This window comes from Somniosus microcephalus, chromosome 4, assembly GCF_052327205.1.
Source record: "Somniosus microcephalus isolate GS21.2 chromosome 4, FLI_Smic_1.0, whole genome shotgun sequence".
NCBI lineage: Eukaryota > Metazoa > Chordata > Chondrichthyes > Squaliformes > Somniosidae > Somniosus > Somniosus microcephalus.
Window position 1 is genome coordinate 128,221,275 of NC_140990.1, and position 11,769 is coordinate 128,233,043.

At 48.4% G+C, this 11,769-nt stretch overlaps 1 protein-coding gene across 1 annotated transcript; it reads right to left on the reverse strand.

Moving 5' to 3' along the window:
* Positions 1–259: 259 nt before the first annotated feature.
* Positions 260–7,261, reverse strand: LOC147119759 (pre-mRNA-splicing factor ISY1 homolog). Its single transcript, XM_085985247.1, has 3 exons — positions 7,123–7,261; positions 1,578–1,664; positions 260–1,214 (listed from the first exon to the last, which is right to left on the reverse strand). The coding sequence occupies exons 1-3, from the start codon at positions 7,234–7,236 to the stop codon at positions 1,107–1,109; spliced, it is 309 nt and encodes a 102-aa protein (XP_085841373.1). The 5' UTR covers positions 7,237–7,261; the 3' UTR covers positions 260–1,106.
* Positions 7,262–11,769: the final 4,508 nt, after the last annotated feature.

The following is an 11,769-nucleotide window of genomic DNA, read 5'->3' on the forward strand; positions in this document are numbered from 1 at the left end:
ACTCACCAAATTCCGAGTTTAGTACTCTGTAGAAGCAGTACTCCGTCGAACTGGACTCCGTGCTACTTATTCCAAAATGGTGCAGCTACATCAGCGCTGGTGTTTCTGGCATAAATATGGAGGGTCCTGTTAAACACCAACAACTCTTGTAGAGTTGTTCCATTAGAGGGTCAGCTGACCACCTGCTCACATTCCTTCAGCATCAGAGTAGACTTTGACATGGAGTAGGCCATTCTCATCAACTAGTTGAAATCACAAGTTATTATATTTGCATAATGCGTTTTATTTACAATGCGGTGTTGAATTGGTATAAACAGATAACCATTTAATACAAGAGGGATAGATTAAAATGTTCAAGATCATCCAGGCTGTCTGAATCTTGACAGTAAATTTGAAAATAAAAATCTTCAAAACTGCTAGGCCATTTCTTCTTTGAGCTTTCTAATTCTACATTTGACTATATTTTGTCACCATTCCTTGCCATCCAATTATCAATAACACGAAGTTCAAGGATAGGAACATACATTCAAGAAGTATGGAGTGAATGAAAGCTTAACCTCTCTCTCTTTTCCCCCCACTCACTCCTCCTCCCCTACAAAGAGCTCCAAAAATGGTGTTCTTACAAACTTATTGACAGATCTGGAGCTAAACAATCTTTTAAAATCCAACATTTGTTCTTGAATGTTTTAAACAAAGTTTTAGTGGCTTTAAGGCATACCACTCCTTTAAGAAATAATCCAGTTCAATGTCTTACTTTGAAATACAAGTTGTATAGATGCTATACAGAACAAAGTTGAATGATCACTATTGTGTTAAGCATATAGAAAACATCCAGGTTCATAATCAATGATTTTGTATAAAGGATCATTTTATGAAAATTAGAAATGAAAAAAATTTCAATTCACATTCAGAAAAAGGTTTGTTATTTACAAAAAGCATTGTCTGGTCTCTACTGGAACCAACACACCAGGCATCAAAATCAGGTATTTCAGGCCACTGTGCAAAAGTTGTGTATCATAACAAGACATGGAGGTTATATAAGAAGTCTGCAATCTTTTTTTCTATGAAATTTATATAAAATAAGTCCTCGAGAATGAGTAATTCTGTTACAGTCCCAGAAGTCTTTTAGCATCTTCACTTTGAGCCATTAAAGCTTCACTAGCATATTTCTGTAACAGCTCCATCTTCTTCCGTTGTACAAGAGCCTCCTCGATCTGTAATGATGAAAATTAAAAATACTATCAAATTATCTCATTCAAAAAAAGTAATCCAAATTGATAATTAGGATAAAGTACTTAATAGAATTATACGCTGTAAAACAGAACAATTCACCACTGTAGAAAGAGCTTGAGAGAAGTCACATTTGAAGCACTCATGACTTGTATTTTCTTAAGAATGTCCTTTGGACAACATCCACCACCTGACGCTCATTTTTAGGGGAACAATGTTTCTGCAACCCATATCTATTCTCACACTGAGTAATTTAAAATAAAAAATATACAAGAGTCCTCACACGATCTGCAGTTCTTCAAACAGAGTCACTGTACTTACTCAGAATTTCTTCAATATTCCCTTACCTCTTTCTGTGACGGTACAGGAACATGAGCTATGAATTTTTGCTGGTTTTCCTCTCCTTCCATCTGTTCCCCACTTTCTTCATCAGACTGAACAGTGTGAAACATAAATAAAGTTAATATATTTTGGGGGGGGGGAATCCATTGTCTTTATTCTGTTTATAATATGCATTTATTTTAAAGTAATTTTTAAAACACACAAAGATCCAAAAGTTCTGAGATCATGATTTAACACACATTTTTAGCTGCTGGAAGAAACATTAACATTTTATTTCTCTTTTCTAGCTGCTAAACATCACAAATCATTCTACAGGAGGAGAGCAAGACAGCCCAAAGGCTCAAGTAATAACTGACAAAAGTTAATAGAACAATGGCATTCATTATTTAACAAAACAAAAACTGCATCTGGGGCATTATTGTGTACTGACGATATCAGCCACTTTATGCTGCAAGGCAGTTCAAGTCTTACAAACATTTTAATACCAGAGTGTTAAAAATATCCTTTTACAAATGTGCACCAGTGCCAAATCTTTACAAACAGGTGGTCATGTTTTTATGCCACTGGAAAAATGAGCCAAGAAATCCTGCCCTGTTTCAGGCACAGAATTAGCGTAATCGGAGTGGAGGTAGAGGAATTTGCAGTGGAATCCATTCCCATGGGCTTCCATCCCTTTCTGGCCCCATTGTTAAACCTCCTCCCCCCCGTCACAACATCACATTTGATGGGATTCTGAGCTCTCCTGAAAATCCCACCAGTTCTGTCCGCCGTGCGCCCAGCAGAAAGTACGCCTGCTTGAAGCAGATGACCTACTGTACAAGTGCTGTACATGGGCCCCACAATGGAGAGATCAATTGTCATTTGGAGGGTGGCAGGCCAACGAGGGATCCAGGACAGAGCAAAATTATGACCTTTTTAGCACTTAGGTCAGATTGGCATGGTGCAGTTTTGAAATCCAACTACAGGGGTAGTTCTGTAGGGTGAGGAATCAAGTAACACAGATACTGGCACAGGTATCTGCCCCTATTATTCAAATGCCCCCATCCTTGCACAGGGTCAGGATAAAGGCATAAGTTCCACCTCATCATACATTCAGCAGTGGAGCAAGGCTTCTAGAGTTTATTTTCCATGGAGTTTCATGCAATCCTTTGTTATACTGGTAAAACACTGTATTTAGTTCAAAAGCTGTAAATTTGCTGTGTTTATAGTGGCAAGTAGAGGCAATGTTTTGGTTGGAGGGATACGGGAGTTTAGATAGCGTCAGCCGTTCTAGGACTTTACGTTGTCAATTTCACTTACATTAAAGTCAAACACAGCTGGGCACAAAATGGTTCTTCACCTCATTACTTACTAAAATATACAATAATTAGGAAAATGCAAAATACACGTGACTATTTGCAGATTAGATTAAAAGCATGATATGATCCATTTAATTGCACTATATACTAGAAATCACAGAGGGATTTTTCGGGAGGTCAGCAGGCGTGGGTGGTGGGTCGGGTGGGAACATTTTTTGTTTGACAGCAGGTCAGGAATCCAACCCGCCGCCATGCGACTTTCCCAGATGTCAGGTATGTCAACACTGAACAGACCCGACACGCAGTGGTGGGGGAGGCAATTTAGGTCATTATGATCTTGTTAAGATCCACTTAAAAATAATTTTGAGCTCACCGTTAAAATTTACGAGGTCACCCACGGGGTCCACACTGCTCGGGGATCATGTCAGGTAAGGAGGTCGGGAGTAGTGTTAGCATGAAATGATCTCTTTACTTGACAGCTGCAAATGTGCTATAAAAGCTCCTATCTCACAGCTGTTCACTTTTCAAGCTCAGAAGCTGTTGCTTACTACATTTGGAAGAGATATTGAGCTTTATGCAGGTTGCAAGTGTTTGGAGTAAACTCTGTATCCAGTGTCACCTCATTGGAACAACCTCTCTCACCACTGACAGATCGCTTCTGTCATCTCAAGTTCACCTGCCATCTATTACATCAGCGCCCTTGAAACTATCCCACCTTGGTCCTCAGAATCCCACCACAATCAGCACCAGGCACACCAGCAGCACCAACAGCAACACCAACCTTCTCCGCAATCAACTGATACTGCACAGGACACGGCATCAGCACCCGACCACATTGCTGCCCGGGAGGCCAAGGATGGCCTCACCATAGCCAGATTTACTTCACTTGATGCTGTACACCTGGCTGCCACATGATGCGTCAGGTTGGCACCACCCCATACCAACACCATAAAGCATCCTTACAATGCCCAAGCCATTCCTTTCACACTCATCACCACTGCGGGGGGGGGGGGGGGGGGTACCGTTATGTCTCACCATTCACTGCAACTCACTGAGCCACTTCCAAAGGTGCACCGAAATCTGTCCAAGAACGCAAAGGGTTGAAAATAAAGATTTCAATGTTTGACAGCACATTAACAGAAACTTCACATGAACACGGGCTAAAACACACAAGTGCCTACCCTTGTGTTTTGTTAGTTGGTATGATTGGACTAGATTGAGGGCGAGTGTGAGGGGTGCCTTGTGAGATGGGAAAGTGATAATGTAGACAGAGAGGGATGGTGGAGGTGTAAGGTAAGTTGTTGTGAGTAAGGATGTGCAGGAGTAGGGTAGGGAAGGCAGAGTGATGTGGATGTGATGAGTGGCACAGCAGGATGAGGATGAGTGTGGCTTTGCAGTAACGTTTCATGATCTACTGAGATCATTGAAAGGTTTGCGCCACTGCAGCCTGGTCCTCCTGACGACATCCCTGCTTGGATCCTCCTGTGCAATGCGTTACCGGGCTGCGTTGGTCTCCTGGGGAGGTCTCTTCTGCCCATTGGAAGGGAAGAGGACCTCCCTGCGTGCTGTGACTCCCTGCAAATGTACTATAAAAGCTCCTATCTCACAGCTGTTCACTTTTCAAGCTCAGAAGCTGTTGCTTACTGCATTTGGAAGAGATATTGAGCTTTATGCAGGTTGCAAGTGTTTGGAGTAAACTCTGTTTATGGAGGGAGTCATGGGAGAGCCTGGGTGCAACTGTGCACCTCTGTGCAGAGTTTGTCAGTGTTTGCAGCACCTCAATGCAGTAGAACACTGACAGCACAACTGTCAAAATCAATTTGCACATGGTCCCTTTAAGGAAACCAGCTGATGACGCGTCATTAAGTGACGTCATCAGACCCGCTGCCTTCAACTGGCCGGCAAGCGTGCTGGGCAGACTTAACAAGCCCAATCACGGTAAAATTATTCTACAGAGCAGGCTGGAGCCAGCAGCGAGGTCGGGACCCGCCACCGACCCCGGCTGCACCGGATCCGCCGAGGTAGGGGAAATCATGGCCAAAAATTCTGAAATAGGATATATACAAGCAAAATGACATTCTAATTGATCTTTCTATTTAGTTGAAATTCAAGTGACCTTACTGCTTCACAACTTAAAAATGCTTATCATCTGAATTACATCTCTAATAATTTTCGCCTTATAGAAAATCATGTGATTACTGTCTTACACTTTTGTACACCCAATTCTCTAGAAATCCCAACTGAGCAACAAGGAATGAAAATAGTAAACATTAAAGCTATATATATTATTTATCATTAATTTATAAATCAAAACATTTTGTGTGTAATATTATTTTACAGGTCAAAATGGATGGAATACAATACTGGAAAGTGTGAGGTTATGCACTTTGGCAGGAAAAATCGTAGAGCAAGTTATTATCTTAATGGCAAGAAACTGGAAAGTACTGAAGTACAAAGGGATCTGGGGGTCCTGGTGCACGAAACTCAAAAGGTTAGTATGCAGGTGCAGCAAGTGATTAAGAAGGCCAATGGAATGTTGGCTTTCATTGCTAGGGGGATAGAATATAAAAATAGGGAGGTATTGCTTCAGTTGTACAAGGTATTGGTGAGACCGCACCTGGAATAATGCCTACAGTTTTGGTGTCCATACTTAAGAAAGGACATACTTGCTCTCGAGTCAGTACAAAGAAGGTTCACTCGGTTAATCCCGGGGATGAGGGGATGGACATATGAGGAGAGGTTGAGTAGATTGGGACTCTACTCATTGGAGTTCAGAAGAATGAGAGGCGATCTTATTGAAACATATAAGATTGTGAAGGGGTTGGATCAGGTGGATGCAGGGAAGATGTTCCCGATGATGGGTGAAACTAGAACTAGGGGGCATAGTCTTAGAATAAGGGGCTGCTCTTTCAAAACTGAGATGAGGAGGAACTACTTCACTCAGAGGGTGGTAGGTCCATGGAATATGCTGCCCCAAAAAGCTGTCGAAGCTACATCATTACATAAATTTAAAACAGAAACAGACAGTTTCCTAGAAGTAAAGGGAATTAAGGGTTACGGGGAGCGGGCAGGAATTTGGACATGAGTCTAGGTTTGGATCGGTCATGGCCCTGTGGGTAGCGGAGCGGGCCCAGGGGCCGTGTAGCCTGATCCTGCTCCTATTTCGTGTGTCTAATTCTGTTAGATGCAGGAGATGGTTCTGTGATAGTGGATTGGCAGTTAGGATCAGATCAGCCATGATCTTATTGAATGGCGGAGCAGGCTCGAGGGGCCGATTGGCCTACTCCTGCTCCTATTTCTTATGTTCTTATGTTCTAAAATCCATATTTAAATATTTTTTGTACAGGGAACATTTCTATGGTTTATAACTTGAGAAATGTGTTTTAAAGTGTGTGGGTTATAGTGCCCAAAAATCAATATTAACTACTGTACAGGACATTATACACGCCCATTGAGTAGAATGGGCCTATATAGTTTTGATGAGAGGTGATCCCATTGCAAGGTATAAAATTCTTAGAGGGCTTGACAGGGTAGATGCCGAGAGGCTGTTGCCCCAGGCTGGAGAATCTAGAACTAAGGGTCACAGTCTCAGGATAAGGGGTCAGCCATTTAGGACTGAGCTGAGGAGACATTTCTTTACTCAGAGGGCTGTGAATCTTTGGAATTCTCTACCCTAATGGGCTGTGGATGCTCAGACATTGAGTATATTCAAGGCTGAGATTAATAGATTTTTGGACACTAAGAGAATCAAGGGATATGAGGATAGGGTGGGAAAGTGGAGTTGAGGTAGAAGTTCAACCATGATCTTATTGAATGGTGGAGCAGGCTCAAGGGGCTGTATGGTCGACTCCTGCTATTTGTTATTTTCTTATACATTGATTAGAAATCCTCAGATTTGAAGACTTCATATGGAAGCACTCCGTTTTAATCTTCCCATTGTACACTGTATTTGAAAATGTGAAGCTTGGTTTAAAAAAAAACAAACAGTAATTATACTGCAGTAAACACCTATTCTTTTATGGATTTGAAACTGTTTTAGCCAGGGGCTGATCACCTGCTGTGATCTAGGTGATTTATTTTAAATTTGGAAGACTACTGTATATCTGTGAACAAGAGAAACAGGAGCCATGAAAGAGCAACATTATAAGTGAGGTAGAATGGACTGTAATGTTTTTGTATTTCTACCCTGCGTCAGAAAGTATCCCATACATGTAATTAATATTCTGATTAAAATTTTTGATAATACATTTACCTCATCTTTCACTGCATAAATGTTTACTTCTTCCTCCTCCTCCTCCTCTTCTTTGTCACCTCCACTCTCAAGTCTGGCCTCTTTATCTGCCTTCCATTTTTGAACAGCTTCCATTATGACTAAAAAGAGGAAAGAAAGTTGAAATATTTGTAATACTCAATTCAAAAACTCAATATATGCAAATTTTGTTCCCATTTTGTTTGCCCTTGCTCAAAATATAAATGCTCATGCTCATCTTGCGATGGAGATGTCTAGGTCACAGACTTCTCTATGTCTGTTATCAATGTTTCTCTTTGATTGCATGCCTGGAAGGCTGAGACACACAGGACAGATATAACTGATCACAATGAAGACTGCCAGATTTCAGCATCTGGGAAGTGTGGGGTTCAATGCTGATATGTCGGATTTATGGAACAAACGCTCTTACTACTGTAGTTCACTGCTGACCTACCACTCCAGATATCAGTTTTAATTGCATTCATATATGATGTGGAGTGTCGAAGACTTTGGTACCAGCAAGCAAAAGCTTTAATATGTACTGTGTGTGTACTACCTTTGTACTGTGTGGGGTATATTTAAATGTGCATTTTGGATTTGGGGTCCTGCCATACACAAATCATCACAATTGAGGGATAATGCTGGTAATCACATGCATGCAAACAGAAATTCCTTACTACGTTAATTAAACTAATCCAATGTCTGATGAGAGGAAGTCACTTATGTGCTTTATTAAAATCTAAATCTTTGACATAAGGCAAACATTTGCAAGAGTGGCCGTTAAGCAAGACACTGATTGGAATTAGTGCCCAACAAAAAAATAGTAACACTACTAAACTGACAATGCATGATTACAGTCTGCAGAGAACAGATCAACACCATAATTTTATCCTAAACTAGCAGGGGGGGGTCCGGCGTTGCCAGGGCAGTTTAAGAGGGTCGCGCGGTTGCCAGCCGGCCACTCCCCCACTTTGTGTCTCGGGCCGCGCGGTTGACGGCCGGCCACTGCCGCTCCGTGTCTCGGGCTCGAGCGGTTGACGGCCGGCCGCTGCCGCTCCCCTACTCTGTGTCTCGGGCCGAGCGGTTGTGAGGCCCGGCCCGAGTGACCCCAACTCACCTCCCGCTCCGGCTGGCCGACGCAGTTGAGGAAAAGCAGGGGAAAAAATGGCGGCAAAGTTTCGGGAGGCTGCAGGATTAGGTCCCGCCCGTGACGCACCGATTGGTCAACCATCAGGTCACTGAACTGTAGGATTGGTCAACCATCACGTCACACAACGCCAATGAGCGGTAGGATTGGTCAACCGCTAATGAGCAGATTTTTGAACGTTTTTTGTATACTGTCCGAACAATTTTTGTCTGACCAAAAATTAAATACACCTATGACACTCCCCTGATCATCAGCTTTCTTTTGATATATGTGTAGGTACGCTCTATAACTTTTCAGTGTAATAGCGGACAGACAGACATAGACAGCGGACAGACGGACAGACATACTGCTTTTTTTTATATATATAAACTAGCTGGAGTGGCCGGCGGTGCCGAGCGTTTTTTGAGGGCATGTTGTTGCTGGAAGAGAGAGAGCGACTGGGGGGGGGGAAGAGAGAGAGCGACTGGGGGGGGGGAAGAGAGAGAGCGACTGGGGGGGGGGGAAGAGAGAGAGCGACTGGGGGGGAAGAGAGAGAGCGACTGGGGGGGGAAGAGAGAGAGCGACTGGGGGGGGAAGAGAGAGAGCGACTGGGGGGGAAGAGAGAGAGCGACTGGGGGGGAAGAGAGAGAGCGACTGGGGGGGGAAGAGAGAGAGCGACTGGGGGGGAAGAGAGAGAGCGACTGGGGGGGAAGAGAGAGAGCGACTGGGGGGGAAGAGAGAGAGCGACTGGGGGGGAAGAGAGAGAGCGACTGGGGGGGAAGAGAGAGAGCGACTGGGGGGGAAGAGAGAGAGCGACTGGGGGGGAAGAGAGAGAGCGACTGGGGGGGAAGAGAGAGAGCGACTGGGGGGGAAGAGAGAGAGCGACTGGGGGGGAAGAGAGAGAGCGACTGGGGGGGGAAGAGAGAGAGCGACTGGGGGGGAAGAGAGAGAGCGACTGGGGGGGAAGAGAGAGAGCGACTGGGGGGGAAGAGAGAGAGCGACTGGGGGGGAAGAGAGAGAGCGACTGGGGGGGAAGAGAGAGAGCGACTGGGGGGGGAAGAGAGAGAGCGACTGGGGGGGGAAGAGAGAGAGCGACTGGGGGGGAAGAGAGAGAGCGACTGGGGGGGAAGAGAGAGAGCGACTGGGGGGGAAGAGAGAGAGCGACTGGGGGGGAAGAGAGAGAGCGACTGGGGGGGAAGAGAGAGAGCGACTGGGGGGGAAGAGAGAGAGCGACTGGGGGGAAGAGAGAGAGCGACTGGGGGGGAAGAGAGAGAGCGACTGGGGGGGAAGAGAGAGAGCGACTGGGGGGGAAGAGAGAGAGCGACTGGGGGGGAAGAGAGAGAGCGACTGGGGGGGAAGAGAGAGAGCGACTGGGGGGGAAGAGAGAGAGCGACTGGGGGGGAAGAGAGAGAGCGACTGGGGGGAAGAGAGAGAGCGACTGGGGGGGAAGAGAGAGAGCGACTGGGGGGGAAGAGAGAGAGCGACTGGGGGGGAAGAGAGAGAGCGACTGGGGGGGAAGAGAGAGAGCGACTGGGGGGGAAGAGAGAGAGCGACTGGGGGGGAAGAGAGAGAGCGACTGGGGGGGAAGAGAGAGAGCGACTGGGGGGAAGAGAGAGAGCGACTGGGGGGGAAGAGAGAGAGCGACTGGGGGGAAGAGAGAGAGCGACTGGGGGGGGAAGAGAGAGAGCGACTGGGGGGGAAGAGAGAGAGCGACTGGGGGGGAAGAGAGAGAGCGACTGGGGGGGGAAGAGAGAGAGCGACTGGGGGGGAAGAGAGAGAGCGACTGGGGGGGAAGAGAGAGAGCGACTGGGGGGGGAAGAGAGAGAGCGACTGGGGGGGAAGAGAGAGAGCGACTGGGGGGGAAGAGAGAGAGCGACTGGGGGGGGAAGAGAGAGAGCGACTGGGGGGGGGGAAGAGAGAGAGAGCGACTGGGGGGGGGAAGAGAGAGAGCGACTGGGGGGGAAGAGAGAGAGCGACTGGGGGGGAAGAGAGAGAGCGACTGGGGGGGGGAAGAGAGAGAGCGACTGGGGGGGGGAAGAGAGAGAGCGACTGGGGGGGGAAGAGAGAGAGCGACTGGGGGGGGGAAGAGAGAGAGCGACTGGGGGGGAAGAGAGAGAGCGACTGGGGGGGGAAGAGAGAGAGCGACTGGGGGGGAAGAGAGAGAGACTGGGGGGGGAAGAGAGAGAGCGACTGGGGGGGAAGAGAGAGAGCGAGCGACTGGGGGGGAAGAGAGAGAGCGACTGGGGGGGAAGAGAGAGAGCGACTGGGGGGGAAGAGAGAGAGCGACTGGGGGGGGAAGAGAGAGAGCGACTGGGGGGGAAGAGAGAGAGCGACTGGGGGGGAAGAGAGAGTGGGGGGGAAGAGAGAGAGCGACTGGGGGGGGGGAAGAGAGAGAGCGACTGGGGGGGGGAAGAGAGAGAGCGACTGGGGGGGGGGAAGAGAGAGAGCGACTGGGGGGGGGAAGAGAGAGAGCGACTGGGGGGGGGAAGAGAGAGAGCGACTGGGGGGGGGGAAGAGAGAGAGCGACTGGGGGGGGGAAGAGAGAGAGCGACTGGGGGGGGGAAGAGAGAGAGCGACTGGGGGGGGGAAGAGAGAGAGCGACTGGGGGGGGAAGAGAGAGAGCGACTGGGGGGGGGGAAGAGAGAGCGACGGGGGGGGAAGAGAGAGCGACTGGGGGGGGGAAGAGAGAGCGACTGGGGGGGAAGAGAGAGAGCGACTGGGGGGGAAGAGAGAGAGCGACTGGGGGGGGAAGAGAGAGAGCGACTGGGGGGGGGGAAGAGAGAGAGCGACTGGGGGGGGGAAGAGAGAGAGCGACTGGGGGGGGGGAAGAGAGAGAGCGACTGGGTGGGAAGAGAGAGAGCGACTGGGGGGGAAGAGAGAGAGCGACTGGGGGGGAAGAGAGAGAGCGACTGGGGGGGAAGAGAGAGAGCGACTGGGGGGAAGAGAGAGAGCGACTGGGGGGGAAGAGAGAGAGCGACTGGGGGGGAAGAGAGAGAGCGACTGGGGGGGAAGAGAGAGAGCGACTGGGGGGGGAAGAGAGAGAGCGACTGGGGGGGGAAGAGAGAGAGCGACTGGGGGGGGAAGAGAGAGAGCGACTGGGGGGGGAAGAGAGAGGAGATGGGGGGGGAGAGAGAGAGCGACTGGGGGGGGAGAGAGAGAGCGACTGGGGGGGAAGAGAGAGAGCGACTGGGGGGGAAGAGAGAGAGCGACTGGGGGGGAAGAGAGGAGAGCGACTGGGGGGAAGAGAGAGAGCGACTGGGGGGGAAGAGAGAGAGCGACTGGGGGGGGAAGAGAGAGAGCGACTGGGGGGGGGAAGAGAGAGAGCGACTGGGGGGGGAAGAGAGAGAGCGACTGGGGGGGAAGAGAGAGAGCGACTGGGGGGGAAGAGAGAGAGCGACTGGGGGGGAAGAGAGAGAGCGACTGGGGGGGAAGAGAGAGAGCGACTGGGGGGGAAGAGAGAGAGCGACTGGGGGGGAAGAGAGAGAGCGACTGGGGGGGAAGAGAGAGAGCGACTGGGGGGGAGA

Bases quoted from the DNA above. Each gene is read 5' to 3' on its own strand.
- LOC147119759 (XM_085985247.1), bottom strand. From the start codon at position 7,236: ATGGAAGCTGTTCAAAAATGGAAGGCAGATAAAGAGGCCAGACTTGAG. The intron at 1,665-7,122 runs GTAAATGTATTA...CACACTGTTCAG, and splicing joins TTTATGCAGTGAAAGATGAG to TCTGATGAAGAAAGTGGGGA. The intron at 1,215-1,577 runs GTAAGGGAATAT...TCATCATTACAG, and splicing joins CTGTACCGTCACAGAAAGAG to ATCGAGGAGGCTCTTGTACA.